This window comes from Apium graveolens, chromosome 8 (genome assembly GCF_009905375.1).
Source record: "Apium graveolens cultivar Ventura chromosome 8, ASM990537v1, whole genome shotgun sequence".
Taxonomy (NCBI): domain Eukaryota; kingdom Viridiplantae; phylum Streptophyta; class Magnoliopsida; order Apiales; family Apiaceae; genus Apium; species Apium graveolens.
In genome coordinates, this window is record NC_133654.1 from 245,245,671 (window position 1) to 245,271,539 (window position 25,869).

General features: G+C 37.0%; 1 protein-coding gene and 1 non-coding gene across 2 annotated transcripts; one reads left to right on the plus strand and one right to left on the minus strand.

The window, feature by feature from the left end:
* Nucleotides 1-6,404: 6,404 nt before the first annotated feature.
* LOC141682053 (small nucleolar RNA R71) lies at nucleotides 6,405-6,511 on the minus strand. The gene has a single exon (XR_012559457.1). It is a non-coding gene; the product is annotated as a small nucleolar RNA R71 (small nucleolar RNA).
* Nucleotides 6,512-15,770: 9,259 nt separating this feature from the next.
* LOC141680539 (uncharacterized) lies at nucleotides 15,771-16,517 on the plus strand. Its single transcript, XM_074486737.1, has one exon. It carries the CDS (start codon nucleotides 15,771-15,773, stop codon nucleotides 16,515-16,517), a length of 747 nt encoding a protein of 248 aa, XP_074342838.1.
* The last annotated feature ends 9,352 nt before the right edge of the window (nucleotides 16,518-25,869 follow it).

Consider the following 25,869-nt stretch of genomic DNA (forward strand, 5'->3'; position numbering starts at 1 on the left):
ATCAAGACTTGAAGAAGAACTTCAGGTGGCCAGGAATGAAGAAGGAAATTGTAAATTGGGTGAGCAAATGTCATATATTCCAGACAGTAAAAGTAGAACATCAAAGGCCAAGTGGATTGCTACAACCCTTAGAGATTCCACAGTGGAAATGGGAAGAGATTGCGATGGATTTCGTAATAGGATTGCCAAAGACGAAGTCGAACCATGATGCTATTTGGGTAATCATTGACAGATTGACAAAGTCAGCACATTTACTCCTTATCAACAAAAGATATTCTTTAGAAAAGTTAGTTAAGTTGTATTTTGACGAAATAGTAACCAAACATGGAGTTCCTGTGTCCATCGTATCAGACCGAGACCCAAGATTCAATTCAAAGTTTTGGACTAAATTTCAAGAGTGTCTTGGAACTAAGCTAAACATGAGCACCGCCTATCACCCTCAGACAGATGGCCAAAGTGAGAGAACGATTCAGACAATAGAAGACATGTTAAGGGTCTGTGCTTTGGATTTCAAGGGAAACTGGGATGATCACCTACCATTGATTGAGTTTTCTTACAATAACAGTTATCATGCTAGAAATGGAATGCCACCCAAAAAACCCCTATATGGACGTAAGTGCAGATCGCATTTGTATTGCGATGAAGTTGGAGAGAAGAAAGTACTAGGACATGAGCTAGTGCAGCAGACTAAAGATGCAGTAGCATTGATTCGAAAAAGGTTAGATACCGCCCAGGATAGACAGAGGAAGAATGCAGATTTACATCGAAAGGATATGAGCTTTGAGGTAGGGTCATTGGTATTGTTGAAGGTATCACCTTGGAAAGGGTTAGTTCAATTTGGACAGAGAGGTAAGCTCAGCCCCAGGTATATAGGGCCATTTGAAGTTTTGAAGCAAATAGGAAAGGTTGCATATGAGATAGTGTTACCGCCACAGTTGTAACATATTCATAATGTGTTCTACGTATCCATGTTGAAGCCATACATCCCTGATTCGAATCAAGTTATTGAGTATGAACCCTTCGAGCTTAGTCAGATTTGTCCTATGTGGAGCAACCAATCCAGATTCTAGATCGTAAGGAGGAGTCCTTAGAAATAAGTCTATTCTTGTCGGTAAAGTACTTTGGAAATATCCTCGGGTAGAAGAGTCTACTTGGGAATTAGAGTCAGATATGCTTGACAAATATCCTCACTTGTTTAATTAGTTAAGATTCTCATCACAGAATCTTTTTAGGGGGGGAGGATATAACGACTCGTGTATTTTTGTAATATTTAAATGTGTAATTATTGAATTATTAAATAAATAAAATAGGTATATGGGTTTTGTCAGATGTGTGTTGTTTATTATTATTCATGTGTGATTTATTGATGTACAGGGTTTGTTTGCGTAATTGATTATTAAGCGGGATTGATTTATTTTCACTTCTAAAAGTGGATTTATTGCAAATTTATTTGCATAAATATTTGGATTGTCTCTAAAGTTGTTTTTATGGTTTTATAATTTCAATTATTATTTTTGGGATTTTATAAAACTTAGAAATCAGTAGTTCATTAATTATTTATCTTTAAATAATTTTCTGATTTCATTTATTTGTAAAATCAGTATTTAATTCTAGAATTCTTCAAAAATTATGAAATTCATATTTTATTAAGTTTTTAATATTTTGAGAATTTTAAAATTATTTTGGAAATTTTTGGGATTAAATTCACCCGCGTGTTGTTTCGTTTAATCGTTAAATGCGGGTATAAGTTGTGTTTCAAAAATAATTTAAAAATTATGAAATTTATGTTTTATTAGTCTCGGAATATGTATAAAATTTTCAGAATTATTTTGATATTATCTCGGTGGATTTTCGCACACGATATGTATCGTTAAATTTACGGTTCGGTGTTATAAATCGGGTTTCAGTCAAGAAAAGAGACACGTGTCCCTTTTATTGGACAGGCGGCTTAACGGAAATGTGGCAGCTAAATTTTTGAGAGTTGGATTAATATCATCTCTTTTTATCTCGTCTCATCCTCTCTGTCTCTCGACTCTCTCTCCCCTCTCTCTCACAGCTCTCGATCTCTCTCTCTGTAACTCTCTCCATCCCACTTTATTCCCTCTCTCTCTTCATTCTCCCTTTCTCCTCCTTCTACTTTCACGATTCTGGCCGCCACCCCTTTCATTTTCGGGTATCTTGGCTCCCTGTTCGGTTTTGTTCTAACACATATATGTATATATTTATTTCTGTGTATTTGTTTATGTTTCGTGTGCTCAGTGTATGTGTGTGTTTTGGTGTGTGCAGTGTTGACTGTGGTGGTGTGTGGTGGCGCGTATAGCGCGTGTGTGCTATGTGTTTTGTGGTTGATTCCCTGTGTTGGTTCGAATGGTTATTTTTAAATGGAATTTTTAATTCTTTTTGCAAAAAATTATTGATCGAGTATTCGTGAAATAAATAATTTTGAGCGGGAATTATTAATAATAATCGGTAAAAATTTTGAGTTGGAATCCGAATAACCGGGTGCCCCGAAAAATTTACCGCCGTCCGCGATGAATTTTTACGAGCAGACGGTGGACGGTGATGATTTTTATCTGAGTCCTAAATATTTAAAACAAATAAAGCGATTCGTATAAATTATTTTTGAAACTAAATAAAAAATTATGTTGCGAGTTGTATGGAATTATAAATTATGGATTGTGAATTTTTGGGAATTTGACGTTGATGATGTTTCGACGGGTAGGCCTATAAATAAAGGAGTTGTTGTCCAAATTTTCAGAAAAATTATTTTAAATACGAGGCGAGCGTATATATTTTAATAAATACTAATCAAACCCTGATTGTTACGTGTATTATTATTACGTGTACTATATTATTCGTATAAGTATGAGTCGGGAATCGTTATCATTGGGTAAAGTGTCTAGAGAGGATATATCAAGCATAACTGGTCGTCTAACCTAGGATGTTTCGGTTCCGTAGGTTCAAGTCGAAGGACTCAATAGTAATGTCGGTTTAAAGTCAAGCCAGTTTTAGTTGTTAAGCTTCACAAGGCAAGTACCCATGAACCAATCTTTTACAGTTCAGTATATATGAATAATATTGATTTAATTTACGTACTGGAACAGAACGCTTTAAGTTACGTATCTCCCGTGTTTAAAAATGTTATGTTAACTTATGTTTTGGGGGAAAAGTAACTTCTGAAAATGCCTATCTCTAGATTGTGATTAAAATTGGAAACGTTTTGGAAAGTGTGTTGTGGTATAATTGTTTTAAAAGATACAGGTATAAGTGGTTTTGGAAAACTGGACAAAATGAATCAGATATTGGATGGTTGCGTAAGAGGCCCGTAACGGCCCAGCGGGTTTGCGTATGAGGCTAAGTTGGTTGCGCACCCTATTTAAACTGCTTAGTCCAGCGTGATAGAGACCTAGCTAGTCTCTGAGTTCCAGAACAGGTTTATGGTGGGATGGACTGATCAGCTATCACTAGGATTCGTCCAATTATATATCTGATTTTGATTTGGTGGTTCCATAACGTAACAGATGATTTTGTGTTTCCTATAATGGAACAGTGGATTTATAAATGAAAATAGCATGCTAAAATTGGACTCTGGTATTCAAACATCACACAACTGATGATACATTTTATAGAGCATGCTAGATATTGATATCTAGTTTATATCTGTTTTACTTGTTTTCATAAACGAGTTATGATTTCTGTTCCTATAACTGTTTTTATATAAACTGTTTTACTTGTTATTCATATAGTGGCACTGTTGAGCAATTGATTGCTCACCCTTGCAGCTGGTTTTGTATATGTATATTACAGATGTCTAGAAGACCCATCCGACCTTGGCATAACCGAGTCTCAGCCCCTTCAGGACATGGCTCCTCCGAGGTATTTTGTATCAGACAATGAGGTCTGATGAGTTGCTGTAATAAGTTAGAGTGTCGGTCTTGTTGAATAAGTTAGTTGTAGTTTTGTAACCTAAATAACATTTGAACCTGTATCGGAACTTAGTTTAGGGTCGTGTTGGTGTAATAATGTTTAATTAGTAGGTTATATTTGTGGTTTGTTATATTTTAGTCACGTCAGCTCCTGACCCCGAGGTTGAGGCCGTCACAAACTGCTTGGTCTAGAAGTGCCATATCTTAGTATCATTGGAGCACTAATGTACCTTGCCAATTGTACACGTCTTGATATTGTATTTTCTCTTAACCTATTGGAAAGACATAGTTCTGTTCCAACTCAAAGACATTGGACTAGTGTGAAACAAATATTTAGATATCTCCGAGGAGCAATGGACATGGGTTTATTTTATTTTAATGACTCAAAAGTAGAATTAGTTGGTTATGCAAGTGCAGGATATTGATAAGTGGATTTTATATCCACTTGGAACGCTTTATTACAAGCTTAAATTGGTATTTGGGACTCAAGTTGTTGGTATTTTGATGTGTTTTTGTGTTATTGCATTTCAGGTATCAGTTATATGAAGAAATGAGCTTTTAAAGGAAATATGATAAAAAGTGATCAGATTTGGAAGCCAAGGCCATTGTCAAGTTGTATAGAATCTCAATAGCTTCGCGTGGGCAGTTGAATCGCCTAATTCGGACGAGTAGAACTCAAGTTATGGCCAAAACAAGATTCATCAAAAAAAATTCCAGACAGGAGCTGAGCGCCCGCCCAGGAGAGCTGAGCGGCCGCCCAGGAGAGCTGAGCGGCCTCCTGGAGAGCTGAGCGGCCTCCCGGAGAGCTGAGCGGCCTCCCGGAGAGCTGAGCGGCCTCCCAGGCGCGGCTGGTCGTTGATTTCGCTGAAAAAGCCTTTTTTGAGTGGAATTTGATGATTTTAAGGGTCCAGGTCCACTAGGGGCGTATATATACTTAAAAAAAAGGGTTTGCATCATCCGGGAAGATTGGGATACCAAGGAGAAGACCTAGAAGCACAGAACAACTCCGAAAAAGAAGATTCTATTTTCAACTTGTGATTCTTTGAATTAGTTATAAATTTGGATGCTCGTTTTCGTTCTTGCTGAACCTAGATCTCGTTTATTCGTACTTTAATTATTATTCAGTTTATTAAGACCTTGTTTATACCATGCTTTCATTGGAACCCATGGTGATGATGAGTTCAATTATGAACTAATCGTTGTCATGGGGTTCTAGCGGATTTACTTATGGATTTCGATAGTTAATTTGTTTCGATATCTTGGTGTGTGGTGATTGATTGATATCCTAGTATTGGTTGTGCTTATTCGTCTTATGTGTGTAGCTAACATATAAGATAGCGTGTTAATCTATATTGAAGCGACGGTGAATATAGAGGTTTAGAACTTGCCATGCTAGCATAGGTTCATGTATGTGTATGCATGATTCGTAGGTAACTCTAACCGTTTTACTTGCCCTATGTAATCAAGATAGATAACTTATGCTTAAACCGTTATGTTATCAAATTTTATAGACATATAGGGTCTCAATATAATTGGTGCCTATTCAGCTTCTATCTCTTTTCTAGATGTCTGGTAGAATGGTACTCGTGCAACGAAAGTTGGCGTTTATCAGTTTCGTGTTATCTGATTAGTGTCATCACCATGACATGTTAAGGTTAAGAACGAAAAGGCTATTGAATGAAGTATTTAATGAAGTTAGAATCCCATATTTGTCATATATAGTAACTCAACCTCAATTCTCTTAGTTAATGTTATTTAGTATAATCTCTTAGTTTAATAAAAACCCAATTTGTTATTTGTCTTAGCATTGAGCGATAACCATACATTGTTGCATAGGTACATAAATTGAACTTAACCTAAACCAGTCTCTGTGGGAACAAATCTGATTTATATCTTATACTACTTGCGAACGCGTATACTTGTGAATATTAGCGCATGCTTTCGCCCTAACAAGTTTTTGGTGCCGCTGCCGGGGACTCGGTGTTAATTTTTAGTTTATGTGCTTGTCATCAGTGGTCGTTAAATTTCACTGACTCGAATTCTTTTACTTTCACGGTTTATTTGTTTGTGTTTCAGGTACTCATTACAATGGGAGATCCAGCAGCACGAACGAGAGCCTTGATGGATTTTTCTCAACCCAAGATCAATGACATTCAATCTAGCATTATCCAGCCATCTATCATAGCTAATACCTTTGAGATCAAGCCTGGCATAATTCAATGGGTATAGACTTCAGTCCAGTTTGGGGGTTCTCCAACGGAAGATCCCAATACACACATTAGGGATTTCATAGAGATCTGCGACACCTTCAAGTTCAATGGTGTTTTTGAAGATGCTGTGAAGCTGAGACTATTCTCATTCTCTCTGAGGGACAAGGCTAAGAGCTGGTTACACTCTCTACCAGCTGGTTTGATTACTACTTGGGAAGATCTTGCTCAGAATTTTCTTACTAAATTCTTCCCTATGGCAAAGACAGCTACACTCAGGAATGCTATTACTCAATTTGCGCAACAAATGGGAGAATTGTTAAGTAAAGCTTGGGAGCGCTACAAGGAGATGCTTAGGAAGTGTCCTCATCATGGAATGCCTGATTGGATGATCATCACTTATTTTTACAATGGGTTGGGAGCACAGTCCAGACCCATGCTCGATGCAGCAGCAGGCGGAGCATTATGGGCAAAGAGCTATGAGGAAGCTTATGATCTAATTGAACTGATGGTTGCTAATGAATATCAGTATCCAGCCCAGAGATTGCCACATGGAAAGGTAGCAGGAGTTCTTGAAGTGGATACGGCTATGGCTATCACTGCTCAACTAAAGGCGTTGTATATGAAGATCGATTATCTGGCTAACTATGGTGTTAGACAGATAATTAGTGTTTGTGAGCTGTGTGTCGGTCCGCATGTGACGGAGCAATATGCTATATCTAGTGACTCAGCTCAGTTTGTGAGCAACTTTCAGAGATCGCAGCAACCAGTTCCAGCCACTTATCATCCTGACAACTGGAATCATCCTAACTTCAGCTGGAGTAACAATCAGAATACGATGCAACAGCTGTTCCAGCAGTTTGGAAATAAGCTATTCAACCCTCCTGGTTTTCAGCAACAAATTGCACCAAAACAACAACTCCAAATTCAACAACAAAATCATGATGCAGGTCTATCTTCGAATGAAAAATCTGAATTGGAGGAGTTGAGGCTTATATGCAAAAACCAGGATCTTATATGCCAAAGCCATGCTATTTCTATCAAGACTCTGGAGAACCAAATAAGTAAAATTGCTAATGCCTTATTGAATCGCCCACCAGGAACGCTTCCTAGTGATACAGAAACAAATCTAGGAAAGAGGGAAGTTGAAGAACAGGTGAACGCCATCACCTTGAGGTCTGGAAAGGTCGCAAGCCCTAACATTCAGCAAGACGAAGAGCCTGAAAAATCTCAAGTTTCAGAAAATGCAGTTGTGGCTGAAGAAGAAGTGTAGAAGGAAGTAGAGGTGGAACCAAAGAAGACTACTGTGGAACACACTCCTCCTGAGGGTAATACAGAGGAGAAACAGATATATCCTCCACCTTCTTTTCCTAAGAGGCAGCAGAAGAAAAAGCTGGATAAACAGTTTGAGAAGTTTTTGGAGGTGTTTAAGAAACTTCATATCAACATACCTTTCACTGAAGCTCTTGAACAGATTCCTAGCTATGTGAGGTTTATGAAAGGTATTCTCTCTTGAAAAGTGAAGCTCGATGACTTAGAGACTGTTGCTCTCACGGAGGAATGCAGTGTTGTGCTGCAACAGAAGTTGCCTCCGAAGCTTAAAGATCCTAATAGCTTCACTATTCCTTGCACCATCAGAAACTTGTCGTTCGACAAGTGTTTATGTGATTTAGGAGCTAGCATCAATCTGATGCCCTTATCTAACTTCAAGAAGCTTGGTCTGCCTGATCCGAAACCAACATACATGTCATTGCAACTAGCTGACCGTTTCATCGCTTATCCACGAGGTATAGTGGAGGATGTCTTGGTCAAGGTGGATAAACACTTCTTCCCTGCTGACTTTGTAATTCTTGATTTCGAGGAAGATAAGAAGATTCCCATCATCTCGGGAAGACCATTCTTGGCTACAGGCCGAACTATGATTGATATGCAAAAAGGAGAGCTTTCGATGAAGGTTTATGATCAAAAGGTCACTTTTAATGTGTTCAAGGAAATAAAGTTACCCACACCTAAAGAGGAGTGCTTTAAAGTAGAGCAAATTCAGGTTTTAAATGCACCTCCGTGGAAGAGGAAGTTGGATTTGCCATTCGATTCTCTTGGGTTAGCAGAGCTGAAAATTTCTCAGGAGCGTTTTGAACCATTTATTCAAGAAGCTCCCACACTTGTGCTCAACCGAAAGCCAGATCACTTGAGTTATTCATTCTTAGGTGCACCCCATGAAGCTCCCATACTTTGCTGGTGTACGCCGAGAATGGGCATTTCGACGTGAAGAATCTGAAAGCCTTACACATGATCTTATTGTGATGAGTGTAAGGGTTCCTCTTTGTCGTTCTCTATCCATATATCCTCGCCCTCATGAAAATCTTCCTTGGTCTAAATTTAGGCAAAAAGTGGTTAAATCCATGACCCGTATTTGACAGGAAAATAACAGGATGTTGTTGCATAGGAGTCGTTATTATATGTTCGAACTAGCACAATAATCAGTTCGTGCTTCTGGTAGAGAGCTTACGGAAGCAGAACAACACAGACTATTACAGAATGAGAATTATATTTCCGATGATTACATGTCTGATGAACAAACTTGACAAGAATTATTGTGTTCTAATTTGAGTGACCTTTTTTTCCTTTTTGGATTTATGCATTCTAGCTCTATATTAGTCGTTGTTAGATATATTTGATAATGTCATGTGTAATATGATTTGTGTTTAATTTTCAGATCTTACCTAACTGGAAATCAGTACTTAACTGGAAATCAGTACTTATACTGAAGACAGAACTTAAGATATCAAAACTTAAGTTATCAGAACTTAAGTTATCAGAAGATATTTATCAGGAGATAATATCAGGACTTAAGATGACTTTCAGCTAAGGCAGGCGGCTGATTGAAAGGAAAGAAGATCGAGACTAAGACAGAAAGAAATATGCATGAAAAAAGAATTCTATGAAGAATAGAATACTTGGAAGAAAAGATAACTAGTTGATATATTATAGGAAGCGGAATTATATTCCATATCAATTAGAACATTATCTTGTAACTATGTAGTATATAAACACAGGCATAGGGTTTACACTATAAGTGTTATCATTATCGAAGTTATTATTCTTTGTAACCCTAGTAGCTCTCGTGATAATTTGTTCATCACTGAGAGAGGACTGTTCGATATTGTAACAGAGTTTATTGTGTTGAATAAAATCTGTTTTCTGTTACTTGAGTTCTTATATTCGATTTGATTGCAGTAAACATTGTATTCAACCCCCTTCTACAGTGTGTGTGTGTGTGACCTAACAAGTGGTATCAGAGCAATCTGTTAACACACATATAGTTTAAGATCTAAAAACAATCATGTCTGAAGAAGAAACCCCAACCAAGCCCACCAAAACTGAAGAACCTCCAAAAACCATAATCCATAGTCGATATGAGACGATAAGAGTTCCCATATTGAAACCTTCTGAGTATTCCATATGGAAAGTGAAGATGGCTATGTTTCTGGAAGCTACAGATCCAGAATATCTCGACAGGATTTATGAAGGACCACATATGGCAACCAAACTCTCTGTGGAAGTTGTAGGTCAGCCAGCAAAGTCTGTACCAAAGGAGAAAAGTGATTACACTGCTGAAGATATCTCATCGATTGCAAAGGATGCAAAGGTAAGACACTTGTTGCATAGTGCCATTGATAATGTCATGTCAAATAGGGTAATTCAATGCAAGACTGCAAAAGAGATATGGGATGCTTTGGAAACAAGGTGTCAGGGAACTGATTCAATCAAGAAGAATAGGAAGACTATACTCACTCAAGAGTATGAGCACTTTGACTCAAAGCCTGATGAGTCATTAACTGATTTATATGACAGATTTGTCAAACTCTTGAATGATTTTTCACTAATTTATATGCTGATGCAGCTGGTCCATCAGGACATGCACCTCAACAAACAGTTAATAAAGCTGATTTAATCAAGAAGTTTGTTACAGGGGAAGCACCAGTACCTTGGAGTGAAACTCCTAGAGGAAAGGAGTGGACTAAGGAATGAAACACAGTTAGTTTTGTTCCTTCTGAAAAGATTCTTGCTGAGCATCTGGCAAAAGCTGATGAAATGTTGTTAAATGATGATTTCAAGGCACAGCTGAGAGTTACTGCATTGAGTACTAGGCACCTTCAGGGTCAACACTCAACAACTCATGCCAAGGTGAACAAAATTCAAGAAACCTTGATCCAACAAGATATGAATGTGAAACTTGAAAAGAACAGATTTTTCAAGCCAGCCTTTGACAGAATTGCCTATATTTAGAAAACTCAGGAGAAGCAACACACTAAAATTGAAGAAATTCTGAAAAATCAAGCTTCTCACAAAAATCAACTCAATGAGATCCAATCATCAGTGTAATTGCTTGTCTCTCTTCTTTTACCTGCTGATGCCAAAAAGGGGGAGGAAGTGATTAAGTCCAAATGCAAATCTATTCAGACACTGAAGGGAAAGGATGTTGGAAATGATGACCAGGGAAACTCTAACAAGGGTAGAGGTCAAGGTCAAGGCAAAGGATTTTCATCAAGTAAAGCTAGAATTACAAGTCAAGGAACAAGTTTTGATACTGGGAGAAGAATAAGTTCTGATACTGGTAAAAGGATAAGTTCTGATGAACATCTGGAACTTAATGAAGAAATTTCAAAGGAGTTATTTCTTAAAGAAAATCCAAGAATGGACTTTGAGAGTCTAAAGGAAGAAGAAGCTAGACTCAAAGTAGAAGATGTCAAGACAAAATCTAAAGCTTCTGTTGTTGAAAAGAAATTTCCAAAACCTAAGGGTATTGTGATAAAGGAAAGAACGAGTTTTGAGGCAATCAAAGTCAAATCACAAATGGAAATTGATCCAAGGTCTAAGGGCAAAGAAAAAGTTGATGAACCTGTAAAGGTTTATATGCCAGTCATGGATGAAGAAATAACTGATGATGATGAAGATGCTAATCTTACTCTGATGCAAAAGAAGATTTTTCAAACAACCTCTAACATGGCTAATGTTGTTCAGAGTCAAGATGTAGTAAGTTCTGATATGACAGTGAAGCAAGCAACCTCTGACATAGCTCAAGTTGGCTTGATATCAGAAGATAAGGAAAAGGAAATCTCTCACATTGCTCATATTAAACCTTCAAAGATACTCCTACCAGGATTCAGCAAAGCTAAACAGGCTCAACCTTTGAAGACTGCAACAAGTGGTTTTAAAGCAAGAGTTGTTACAGGAAAGGAAGCAAGAGATAAATCTGGATTGGGTAGTTCTGATGAAAGAAGAGTACATAACACTACCAATGATCCAACTTCCTTAAGTGAACCAGGTGTTGGAGCAACTCCTGAAATATTGAATCGACTTGAATCTGTACAAATGGTTTACCATACCTTTTTGAAAGAACATATCTTGTTATATTTTATGACAGATGGAAGGGTATACCATATTAGGCAGAATGCTATACCACTGAAGTATTTTGAGGAACTGGAACATGTTCTATTCCTACTTCAAGTGAAAGACAGATTAACAGATAGTGTTGCAGGTTATTTAAAGTCTCAAATTCAAAGACAGAAGAAGCTTTACTCTATAAAGTCTGACAACACATACTGTCCCAAGTACAGAGATCACAAAGGTGATATTGTCGAAATGAAGCCTAACTCTGCTAAGATTATAACTACTTTTCTGGGTTATAAGGATGTGGAATTCAATCTAGAGTCTGACAAAGCATATCTGATCAGACTAGATCAGGAGATAAGAAAATCTAAGATAAATGATCTCAGAGCAGCTATTTTTCAAACTGGCGAAGATATAGCTGAATTGATAAATGCTAAAAGGAGGATGGTCAATGAACTTGAATCTGCTGAGAGATGTTTGTTGAAAAACTATCTCAGAACAACTCCTGATATCAAAGAAATCAGACATTGAAGCCAAGTCAAAGATTTACAACTGCTTAAATTCTGAAGTGTATACAGACTGAAGCTGTTATTAGAAGTTAAAGATGGTAAAGCTAAAAGGACTATAAGTTGTAGTTATCTAGTCAAATTCTCATGCATTTGTACTTAATGTTTTTGACATCATCAAATATCAGTTGAACTTGTATATTATGCTAATTTACAAGTCGGGGGAGATTGTTAGATATATTTGATAATGTCATGTGTAATATGATTTGTGTTTAGTTTTCAGATCTTACCTAACAGGGCAAATCAGTACTTAACTGGAAATCAGCACTTATACTGAAGACATGACTTAAGATATCAGAACTTAAGTTATCAGAAGATATTTATCAGGAGATAATATTAGGACTTAAGATGACTTTTAGATAATGCAGGCGGCTGATTGAAAGGAAAGAAGATCGAGACTAAGACAGAATGAAATATGCATGAAGAGAGAATTCTATGAAGAATAGAATACTTGGAAGAAAAGATAACTAGTTGATATATTTTAGGAAGCAGAATTATATTCCATATCAATTAGAACATTATCTTGTAAGTGTGTAGTATATAAACACAGGCATAGGGTTTACACTATAAGTGTTATCATTATCGAAGTTATTATTCTTTGTAACCCTAGCAGCTCTCGTGATAATTTGTTCATCACTGAGAGAGGATAGTTCCATATTGTAACAGAGTTTATTGTGTTGAATAAAATCTGTTTTCTGTTACTTAAGTTCTTATATTCGATTTGATTGTAGTACACACTGTATTCAACCCCTTCTATAGTGTGTGTGACCTAACAGTCTTTCTTTGTTGTAATATTATTATCATTAATAGTTGGGTGCTCATTTCAGTTTATTTTGGAATTACTGTTTCGTATTAGTAAACAGTTGAAAGCACATTCAAGCATTTTCAATAATTTTAGATAAACAGTCAAAAAGTTAAAGTGGAATGACACTTTCAAACAGTACATGACAAATCAAATCTTATACATGACATAAAGAGGAAAAGATAAGGCTTTGTATGTAAAGTCATTGCATGTACAGAGTTTCCCTGTCACTTTACAGCAGGTAATGATTCCATAATTTTGAAAATAATGCAGGTGAGAGCAACAATGACAAGTCACAATCAAGTTTTGAATATGAACTATAATTGTATAGTATGTTTAGCACATGAACCGTCCTTCAAAGTACCTCATGTCTTCTTTACCAAATTACTTATAAATAGAGAGTTACAACCTCATGAAGTCATACTCGTCTAAAGTAATTATGTCTTCACTCCCAAATTTGGATTACTCTTTTATGAAAAATTACCTGTTGTAGCGCACTACTGGAAGGGTATTGACGCAGGAAGGCGATTTATCAAATGTCCCGACGGTGCTTGCATTCACGAACGTTGGATCGAAGAACCGCTTGAACCCCGTGCAGCATTTCTCATTGAAATTCTTAGGGAAGAAATTACCACAGAGAATGTAACCCACTCTGCAGAAATCTGTGAGTTACATCGTGAAATTGAGGAGTCAACGAGGGAATTGCAGAAGATGAAGGCGTTCATCGAATCCTATACCTGGAACATCAATGAGGATGATTATGACTCTGATGATGCAGATGGCTGATCTGGTTCATATATTGTCGGCTCTTAATATTTGTATTATTGCATCGTACTCATTTTTATTCATATATCGTCTTATTATTCTCTATCGAACTACGCACAGTTTTTCAACTGTGTTTTATTATGTAACTGATGTTATGTCATAGAATTTGTGTTTCAAGTCAAGTATTCATTACCAGCAAATTAGTTCATATCAAATATAAGGCCTCATCAACAAAAAATATTCCCCCATGATACACTATTGCATGAAACTAAAACATTACAAAAAGAATTTTAAAATAAAAGTAAAATTTACGCTACGAATAAGTTTACATCACTGGTCAACAGAAAAAAATTAAACAAAAATAATTTTCTAGGAATTAATTATGAGATTTGCTAAACATGACCCCACGTAACAATTGCACACTCGAGTACCTTGGCACCCTTTTCAAAGCCAAAAAAAATCATATATAAACTATATTTTTTAAAACAAAAAATATGTACTAAAAAAAGGTTTGCATGACTATCCAAGAAAAAAAAATCACCAAAACATTTTTTTAACAATTTAATATTAAGGCCCAAAAATAGGTCTCCAACATTGATTTTCCACTTACAAACTTAGCAATCTTTTACACCAACTGCAATTCAATCCGGGAGAAAAGGAAAAAAGCAAAAAAAAAACCCAGAACGCCACTTCTTCTGGGCCTCAGGGGTTGAACCCCGGAGGATGTGGCGTTCTGTGCCACTTTTGGAAAAATTTGAATACCTGTGCTAAAAAAATGAAGTTTCAATTGAAACGTGCCAAAAATATCCGGGAGCCGACCAACTCATATCTGAAAGCCATGTCACCTTATAGTATAAACACAGAAAAATAATGCACGAATATCCTTGAAACCGATTATTTCTTGGTAGCTTGAAAGAGTATAATTAGACTTAATTTTTAAATTTTTTTAGACCTATACACATTATATATATTAATAAAAAATCTTAAATTATACAAAATATAATCCATTCCAACATCAAACTGGGACGTAGTCATATTAGACACTTGAACTTTTACGGGATTTTTCGGATGATGATTATGTAAAGAAAAATATATAGTGATCGCGAGTATAATGACAATTAACGAAATATAGATTACAATTACCGCTTTACGTCTAGATACTAGGAAAAAATACAAAGCGACTAGTCCTCTATATATAAATAGTAAAGGAAGTAAAAAAATATGCAATATATAACAAATACATTTATACTTGGTACTATTATAATTAGTATCGTCACGCTCATCGTTAGCGACCTGTTGTACTCTTGGCTCATCATTAGGAGCGTTAGGGGTATCTTGCTGGGCTCCATTGGCTCTTGGGTGCCCAAAAGGAATCTGCAAAAATTTCAAACAAATCTTATTTCAATTTTTATGTAGACAGCGCATGCAATTATATATTGAGTGAACAGTGTTATGTACCTGGAGAGGAAGATTATTAATCTTCTGGATGATTGAAGTAGATAAGCGAGCATCATAAAATGGTTCACTCTCACGCAAAGTAACTGAAATTCTGGCTAGCTAGCAAAGCTTCTTTATCTCGAATGTAAATGGTGTGCTCGCAGAAAAACTATTGCAGATAATCTCACTGAATCAATGGAGCATCCAAAATGAACTAAGGATTCCTTGTTACAGTTGGCTGCTCAGAAACACATTGTTAATGTCCCTATTTCTAATGTGAATATTGAGGCTGTGATTCCTTTCTATGTAGCTAGCTTTTGATCCCCGGGACTTTATAGTAATGGTCTAGTAGCTGGTTGTAGACTTATAGATATAAGCAGTGTTAGTGAATGGCTAGTAAAAGTGTTAAGATAATTATGTATATAATTAGCTTAGTCAAATGTACAGTTGTTTGTTATCTTATTTGTAGGATAGGTTTATTATTTCCTAGTCTACCGCCGTGTTTATAGCCAAAGATATGCTTTGTAAAACTGTATAAATATCAATGAGGAAGGGAGTAAATATTCATGGAAAACATTCTTTTATGGTATCAGAGCTTAGGGTGATTTCTTCCGCTGCACCCTAGCTTATTTTTTCTGTCCTTCTTCTTCTTCTTCTTCTTTCCTCAGTTTCAATGGGAGATTCCACATCTTCTTTTCACCCCGCACTTGTTGTGACCAATATCAAGAGCTCCATTAATATTGTTCTTGATTTTGAAAACTCGCAATACTTCACTTGGGCGGAGCTTTTCAAACTTCACGCTCGTTCTAAGGGGGTTCTAGATCATATCCTTCCTCCTACTGAGGAGAAGGCTGCTCTCACTACTGAGCAGAAAGAGTTATGGTCGACCTTAGATGCTGCTGTGGTTAGTTGGATATATGCCACGATTTCCAACGATCTCTTACAGACCATCATCGAACCTGTTGTTACGGCCATGGAGGCTTGGAATAGGTTGCGTGACATTTTCCAAGACAACCAACACTCTCGTGTCGTAACCCTTGAACAAGAATTCTCTACTACCAAGATGGAGGATTTCCCTAATGCCTCGGCTTACTGTCAGCGTCTCAAGAACCTTTCTGATCAGTTGCGGAATGTTGGAGCACCTGTGGATAATAATTGCTTGGTTATTCAACTTGTTTCGGGTCTCACCGAGGCTTATAAAGGTCTTGGTACCCTTATTCGACAGAGTACTCCTCTTCCTCTGTTCTACCAGGCTCGTTCTATGCTCACCCTTGAAGAGGCTGGTCTAGCAAAGCAAGTGGCCACCAGTTCGGCATCGATGATGCTTGTCACTTCTCGTGACTCTGATGACGGGTACGACAATTCAGGTGGTGCTCGTGGACGTAACACGCCACAACAAAGGAATGGTTGCCGAAAATAGAACGGTAGAAAGGGAGGCAAGTCTGGTGGCAGAGGGGGGGAAGACTGGTGGCGGAAATGGTGGTCGTGGTAGTGCTGGCTAGCAGCAGCCACCAAATTTGCAGCAGCAATGGCCACAGTTTCTGGGTGGGGGTGGCCTCCACAGTGGCCTGCTCCTCCATGCCCGTACCCCACCCAAGGGTGGGCTCGTTCTCCAGGCCCGGTCAGGAAGTCCGGCATCTTGGGTCCTCGTCCTCAATAGGCTTATGCTGTTTCAAATAAGTCGATGTCGTACACTCCTACAGACATCGAGTCGGCGATGCACACAATGACTTTGAGCCAACCCGATCCTTCGTGGTACATGGACACCGGAGCCATCTCTCACATGACATCCTCCAACGGTAATCTCTCGTCTTATTTTAATTTGAGCAATCATCCTTCTAATATTATTGTTGGCAGTGGTCATTCTATTCCTATTCTTGGTTGTGGTCGTGCTACTCTGTCCTCTCCACATCCTCCTTTATCCCTCAATAATGTCCTTCATGCTCTCAAACTCATTAAAAATCTTATTTCGGTTCGCAAGTTTACAGTAGATAATAATGTTACTGTTGAGTTTGACCCTTATGGTTTCTTTGTGAAGGATTACCGGACGGGGATGCCAATAATGAGATGTAATAGCACGGGTGATCTATATCCTCTCACCAACAACACTTCTTCTCACTGTTCTTAACCATCGAGTTTTATGACATTAGCTCCTTCTGATTTGGCATGCACGTTTAGGACATCCAGGGTTGAGTATTTTACATACTCTTAGTAGCAATAAAAGTATTGAATGCCATCATACTTCAAGTTCTAGTATTTGTCATTCTTATGTTCTTGGGAAACATATTAAGTTGCCTTTTTCTTCTTCTATGTCGTCTACTACTTTGTCGTTTGATATAATACATAGTGATCTTTGGACTTCTCCTGTTTTGAGTTCTTCGGGACATCGTTATTATATGCTCATTTTGGATGATTTTACTAATTTTGTGTGGACTTTCCCCTTGGCTAAAAAGTCAGAAGTTTTTACAAAATTTTTAGCTTTTCAATCTTATATACGCACACAATTTGAGCGTCCAATTAAAAATATTCAATGTGACAATGGGCGGGAGTATGATAATAATTCTTTTTGGAAATTTTGTGAGTCGAATGGGTTGTCTTTCCGTCTCTCTTGTCCTCATACGTCTCCACAAAATGGTAAAGCCGAAAGAAAATTACAATCACTAAATAATATCACTCGCACTCTTCTCTCTCATGCCTCTTTACCTCCATCTTTTTGGCATCATGCTTTACAAATGGCAACTTATCTTCATAACATTTTGCCTAACAAATTATTAGAAAAAAAAATCTCCTCTTAGTGTTTTGTATCATAGGGAACCTTCATATTCTTATTTACGGGTTTTTGGGTGTCTTTGCTATCCTCTCTTTCCTTCTACCACCATATATATGCTCCAACCCCGATACACTCTAATTATATTTTTAGGCTTCCCTCCAAACCATAGAGGTTATAAATGTTATGATCTTTCCTCAAACAAAATTATCATATGTCATCATGTGCTTTTTGATGAAACTGTGTTTCCATTTGCTACGTTGCATACTCCTATTGCCAACACTTATGATTTCTTAGATGAAGGAATCTCTCCTTATCTTCTTGTAAGTCATATGTCATAGACCTATTTGTATATTCGAGGATTCAACTCAACTCAAATAAGAATGTAATAAGTAAATAGTGGATCGACCGTCAGAGAGATCTGGCAAAGTAATATCTGTCAAAGGATTCAGAAACAAGGTTCATCTACAGACTTGAGGAGTTAATTCACTTGAAGAAGTTCAAGAAGTTGATCATGCCTCAGTGATATAAATCAAGATCGTGGATTTAATCAAGTGACAGAGATCTCGTCAGAGTATCATTAATTACAAGGATTTAATCTGAAGAAAATCAAAGTGTCAAAGTCAAGACATGAAGAAACGTCACGGAAGTTAGTCACTCATGAACCAGACAGTACATCGAGTGTCAACGTTGAAGTGGTGGAATTGATTCATAATTTTCAGTGATTTTCAGAAGATCTGCAGAAAGATGGGTGCTGTTGAAGACTAGAATTAATTCTCTATTAATTAATTAAGTCATCTAATTTAATTAAGAAAATAAATTATATCTGCAAAGAATAATTTATTTATTAATTGAATTAATTGATTAATTAATTCTGAATTAATTTTAGGAATTTTCAGAATTTAAATTGGATTAAAATCTGCATTAAATCAACAAGACAATTGAAAATGAACTAGCATGACAATCAGGATTGTCATACCGATTGTCATGCTAGGCCATTTTCAATAGTCTCACCGAAAGTTACACTAGGAGGAGGATTGTCATGCTAGTTCATTCTGATTGTCATGCTAGTTCATTCTGATTGTCATGCTAGTTCATTCAGATTGTCTTGCTAGTTCAATCCATTGTCCTACCGATTGTCTTGCTGAGCTTAGGATTGTCTTGCCAGTTCAATTCTATTCTGTTGATTAAAAAGAAGCAGACAAGCAGCAGTTCAATTATCCATCCAAAGAAAAGAAGTCAAGAACATACAGAGAGAAAAAAAGCAGCCAAATATTTCATCTTATCTGCTAATTCAAAGATCAAATTTCTAGCTTGTAAAGTTAAATCCAATCAACTAGAAATCATTCTCTTGTTCTTGTTCAACAATCTAGCGGATCAAAATCCCTAGAACTTAATCTCAAATCGCGTTTAGCATTTGATTCTAATTATTGCAAAAATAGAAAAAGTTCATGTCGAATTTATTCTAGATTTGTGATAATTGATTTGAGATTAATACCTTGTAATCGATACAGTTGTTGTAACACCTTTCAAGTTTAATAATATTTTTATTTAACTTGAATTTTGTTTCACATTTTTTATTCCGCATTTAATTCGATTATTCGGTGCTGTTTGTATTCAACCCCCCTTCTACAAACACATTGGGACCTAACAATTGGTATCAGAGCCTTCTGATTAACGAACAAATCAAGATCCTAGACTTTTGTGATTTTTCAACTCCTTGAATTTTTATTTATTTAAAAATTCATAATGACTTCACATAAAGTTGGAACCGTTAAAATTCCACAATTTGATAAAGAGAATTATATCATGTGGAAGAAGAAGATGCTTTTATTTTTACAAGTTGCAAATCCCAAATATTCAAACTTGTTAAAGAAGGGTATAAAAACTCCGATGGTTATTGAACCGGAGGTAATAATAGATGGTGTGGTGACTACTGAAGCTAGAACCTATCCAAAAGAGCCTGAAGATTTTACTCCTGCTGAGAAGGAAGAAGCCTCCTTGGATGCCAGCCTTCAATTAATATTAATTGATTCCCTTGATCCCTTGATGAACAGACATGTGATGAACTGTAAAAATTCCAAACACATGTGGGAAACTATTGAGGTGATTAATGAAGGCACAGAGGAAGTTAGGGAGAACAAGTTGGAAATCCTAACCTCTGAATATGAACATTTCAAATCAAATCCAGGAGAAGGAATTACTGAAGTGTTTGAGAGGTACAATGCGTTGATCAACAACCTGAACATCAATGGAAAGTATTATTCAATCAGGGAGGTCAACAAAAAGTTCCTTTTAACACTGCCAGCTCATCTTGAACATAGAATCACTGCCATTAGAGAAGCTAGAGATCTGAGTGAGATTTCTTTGGACATGCTCTATGGAGTGTTAAAAACCTATGAGTTGGAGCAGATTCAACAGAAGGAAGTCTACGGGAAGGATAGAATGGTCAACACATCTACTGCACTTGTAGCTGAAGGTCAACAACAACAACAATCTCAACAGTTAGAAAGAATGGTACAGTTTTCCAAGGGTGAGGAAAATGAGTTAGTAGCAGAATATGATCCTCCTACTACAAATCAATCAAGTGATGATTTTTATTCCTTGGAAGAGCTGGAGCAATTGGAAGATGAATCAATGGCCCAAATTGTCAAGAGATTCTCCCATGTCAGATTCAGGAGGAATCCCAAGCTTAAGTACAAGTCCAACTACAACAAATTCCAGAAAGGTGGATCTTCATCCTCTAACACCAGCAGTGGTGGGTACAAAACAGGGATGGTTGATCGAAGCACCATTAGATGCTATAACTGCAATGAGTTGGGACACTTTGCCACAGAATATAGGAAGCCAAAGCAAGTAAGAAAGAACTCTGAAAGGGCTTATCTGGCAAAGGGAAGAAGCTGGGATGATACTGACAGTGAAGATGAAGATGAAGGAAATCTTGCTCTTATGGCTATTGATGGAAAAGCTTCATCGTCAAGAATAGAGGTAAAACTTTCTGATGCTGAAATGGTTTATCATCTAAGAGGTAACTTAGATTGTGCACGTCGTGATAATGAACTGTTAAGTTTAAAGATCACAGACCTTGAGAGAGAGGTCAATGAATTAAGACTTGTGCATATTAATCAAGACAAATTAAAAGAACAAGTATCTTTTCTAGAGAATAGAGTTGACTGTTATAGAAAACTCGAAACTATTCTCAAAGACAAGATCACCGGTCTTGAGACTAAGGTTAGAGCCTACTTCAATTCTTGTTCGAAGGCTAAAGAGTTCTACAGTAAGCAAGCTGTTAATCAAACATCTGGAATAGGATATGATTACAATGCTGCTATTGGAGAATTAGGCATAAACTCCCCTCCTCATGTCTGTGCTAAAGGGAGGGAAGTACCACATGTGCTTAAGGGTGTTGATGAACCCCTCTATAAAGCATCAATTGCTGAACCATTTGATGCGACCTCTTCTGTTATTCAAGAAGAAATACGTGCTGAGGATCATGCTAATGAGAAGATTGTTTCTAAGTCAAGTGAGTCGAAAGTTCCAGTCAAAGTTGTGAAAGCAACTGAGACTAACTCAGACACACATGAGTTGGATAACAATAATGCCATGTCTACCATGCATAAATTGCCTGCTGTTAATCACTCTCATAAAGCATGTGGTGTTGCTAATTGTATGTCTTGTGATTTTAATATGATGTATGCTTATTTTAATGGTAAGCATGTGTCTAATGATAAGACTACTCCTCGTCAGCATGTGAATAACAAGAAGCATGATAGGTCTAAGACTGCTAGTCCTTCTAAGGCTAGAAAGGAGACATTTGTGCCTAAGCTTAAACAGAAATTTGTTAACGCTGTTTACAAGGTCAAATGTTCAGTCATTGAGAAAGTTGAGGCAATTAAAATTAAAAATGTTGTTTTGCCTGACAAAGGACAGTTCTACAAGTATGCCGGGCCCAACCAAGTTTGGGTTCCGAAGAAGGTCTAATCCATTTGTAGTGCAGGGCATTAAACAGGTGTAACCGGTAGTGTGGATTCTTGACAGTGGATCATCAAGACATATGACCGGAGATAGAGCCCTGCTATCAAATGTGGATTGAGAAAGCTGGCCCCCTGGTTACCTTTGGAGATAACAGCAAAGGTTTATCCGAGGGATATGGCTGTTTGCAAGCTGGGAATGTTATCATTGTAATTTTGTATATTGTGCTAGGTTATTATCAGGAAGCAGTATCTAACATATAGCACCAGTGACGAGACTTGAGAATATTATGACATATCAGGCACCTGCTGCACATTACACTTGGAATTGTACTCTAGTAAGATGTGTACAAGTGTACTCCTGATTGGTGAGTTAAAAGAGGAAGTCAGTGCACCACAGTTCATGGACTTTGCAGCTGCAGATCTATTGGACTATGCAATCTCTTCTTCACAATCTCACTTCAGATTGGTATGAACTAGTATACTGCTCAAGCAATCGTCAAGGACATGGTATGGCACTCTAACTGCAGTTACAGTTTTATATGAATAAGTAGAGTCGTCATATTTATAACTATCTTATCACTAGGCACAATCATATTATTTTATATGTGCAGTGATATATTGATTATGCAACATAACAATTAGTATCTAAAGTACTTGACAAGTATCGGTCAATGATATGTTGTTAACATTATGTTGCAGATATTTGTAAGCTTTTGACATGAATGAGAATTACTTAGACTTTACCCTAAGTGATCAATGTTTTATCAAAAACTCATTCATATTGAAAAACAAAATCAAACTTCTTTCTACATTAGTGATTTCTTATTTCATGTAAAATCTTTTGAAATCACTATTGTAAATCATTTTCTCTCTATTACCATATATTCTGTGTTACAGGTTCAGTCTCCAATGACTTTCTTTCATTGACAGTCATGAGGTTGAAAACCCACAACGTCTATCCCAGACTGTAAAGACAAACACAAAAACAGAACCAACCAACACTCTTTTACCACTAAAAGTAGTATGAATGAGCGTGAGGGAGATAGTGCCTAGTGCACCACATAAGGAAGGTTCTGTAGTCAACCTAGTGGCTCTGTCTCATACATAGATGAGTAGTATTTAAACCGAGACAACTGCTAGCCCCCATACATCTTCTCAAAAAGATGTAATGGCTGAAAAGCCACAAAAACAGTTACTAGATTCATTCTCTCAACAGGGTGAGTCTATTGAATTTTGCCTGTCGGCCAAGGTATCCGATGTAGTGTCACCACTTCAAACATAATCAATTCTTGATGCACAAGAAGAGGTTACACACACAAAGGATGAGTTGACGGAAACAAGAGTTTCGACCATTTTAAGGTCAGATTCGATTGTTCAAGGTTCGTTAGTGGACTAATTGCCTTTACAGGTGTTAGGAGAGGATACTGATCCAAAAGCCATATGTCAGTGGTTAGTATCTACCTCCCCAGGCTTAAATCCCCTGGATGCATCTGCGGATAGTGGATCTGACATAGGTGCAGATCGGCAACTTGTTGACAATGATTCAGATATTACCTGATAAGTCACAAGGAAATGTCTTCACAGACATTAGAAGGGAACTTTGATCTTTATGCTAAATTCTTTGGATCATTGTTTACCTTCCCAGAATTCAAATCTGGAACCCTAAAAGGGAAACTAGCAACTTGTAGATTATGACTCAGATTTATCTGACGAGTTTAACAAGGATGGGGATTTGTGAACTCCTATTGCACCACCTGTGACCTCCTTAAGGATGGCTAAGGTGATTTTCCTTGCAGGTACAGCTGGATTATGGAGCTATGAGAGAAGAGTGATACACTTGTGAGAATGAGTGTAAACACGAGTGGAGAGAAGAGTGAAACACATGTGAGGTACACTAAAACACAATCACACACTCACAGTGAGGAAGAAAGAAAAACTACTTGTTATTTCTTTTCCAACCAAGTGAAATATGAGAACTCCTTCAGACGACGGCATACATTCCTTCTTTAAGGGGGAGATAAAAGCTTAAGTAATAGTTTGGAGGATTCCTCAACTAAGGGGGAGAAATAGCAGGGAGGAAGAAAAAGATCCTAAAAATGTACACTACACCACACCATTGTTGTTTGTAACTACGGATCCTATTGTACGGGAGAGGTGGTAAACACAAGGTGATTTCCTAGTAAGGGAAGAAGCAGTTAAGGGAGTACCATTGGTTTTTATCTGCGGATCCTATTGTACGGGAGAGGTGGTAAAACGAAGGTGATCTTCTTTAATCAGTTGATTCTCATAGGGGGAGAAGCAAGAGATATGGGCTTCTCAACAGGAAATGTGGTTGTACAAATGAAGATGGAACTACTTGAAGATATGTTCAGTCTAGAGGAACATCTACTTGGAATCTGGAAAATGTTAAATCTCATCCAGAACTTTTCTACTATTTACTTTGCATGTATATTTATATCTTTTTCTTATTTGTTAGTTGAGTTATCCTCTAGGTATTTGTGTGTTATTGTCTAACAAACAAATAGGGGGAGATTGTAAGTCATATGTCATAGACCTATTTGTATATTCGAGGATTCAACTCAACTCAAATAAGAATGTAATAAGTAAATAGTGGATCGACCGTCAGAGAGATCTCGCAAAGTAATATCTGTCAAAGGATTCAGAAACAAGGTTCATCTACAGACTTGAGGAGTTAATTCACTGGAAGAAGTTCAAGAAGTTGATCATGCCTCAGTGATATAAATCAAGATCGTGGATTTAATCAAGTGACAGAGATCTCGTCAGAGTATCATTAATTACAAGGATTTAATCTGAAGAAAATCAAAGTGTCAAAGTCAAGACATGAAGAAACGTCACGGAAGTTAGTCACTCATGAACCAGACAGTACATCGAGTGTCAACGTTGAAGTGGTGGAATTGATTCATAATTTTCAGTGATTTTCAGAAGATCTGCAGAAGGATGGGTGCTGTTGAAGACTAGAATTAATTCTCTATTAATTAATTAAGTCATCTAATTTAATTAAGAAAATAAATTATATCTGCAAAGAATAATTTATTTATTAATTGAATTAATTGATTAATTAATTCTGAATTAATTTTAGGAATTTTCAGAATTTAAATTGGATTAAAATCTGCATTAAATCAACAAGACAATTGAAAATGAACTAGCATGACAATCAGGATTGTCATACCGATTGTCATGCTAGGCCATTTTCAATAGTCTCACCGAAAGTTACACTAGGAGGAGGATTGTCATGCTAGTTCATTCTGATTGTCATGCTAGTTCATTCTGATTGTCATGCTAGTTCATTCAGATTGTCTTGCTAGTTCAATCCATTATCCTACCGATTGTCTTGCTGAGCTTAGGATTGTCTTGCCAGTTCAATTCTATTCTGTTGATTAAAAAGAAGCAGACAAGCAGCAGTTCAATTATCCATCCAGAGAAAAGAAGTCAAGAACATACAGAGAGAAAAAAAGCAGCCAAATATTTCATCTTATCTGCTAATTCAAAGATCAAATTTCTAGCTTGTAAAGTTAAATCCAATCAACTAGAAATCATTCTCTTGTTCTTGTTCAACAATCTAGCGGATCAAAATCCCTAGAACTTAATCACAAATCGCGTTTAGCATTTGATTCTAATTATTGCAAAAATAGAAAAAGTTCATGTCGAATTTATTCTAGATTTGTGATAATTGATTTGAGATTAATACCTTGTAATCGATACAGTTGTTGTAACACCTTTCAAGTTTAATAATATTTTTATTTAACTTGAATTTTGTTTCACATTTTTTATTCCGCATTTAATTCGATTATTCGGTGCTGTTTGTATTCAACCCCCCCCCCCTTCTACAAACACATTGGGACCTAACACTTCTTCATCATTTACGTGCCGCCGCATCTCCAGGACCCAATCAAATGGACCCAGCTCCATTGGGTGAACAACCCACCTCACCCTCCTCTTACCTCCCAAACGTGCAGCCTACTGTCCCCATTCCTCCACATCCCACACCTCAACCAACCATGGTCACACGT

Bases quoted from the DNA above. Each gene is read 5' to 3' on its own strand.
- LOC141680539 (XM_074486737.1), top strand. From the start codon at position 15,771: ATGGGAGATTCCACATCTTCTTTTCACCCCGCACTTGTTGTGACCAAT.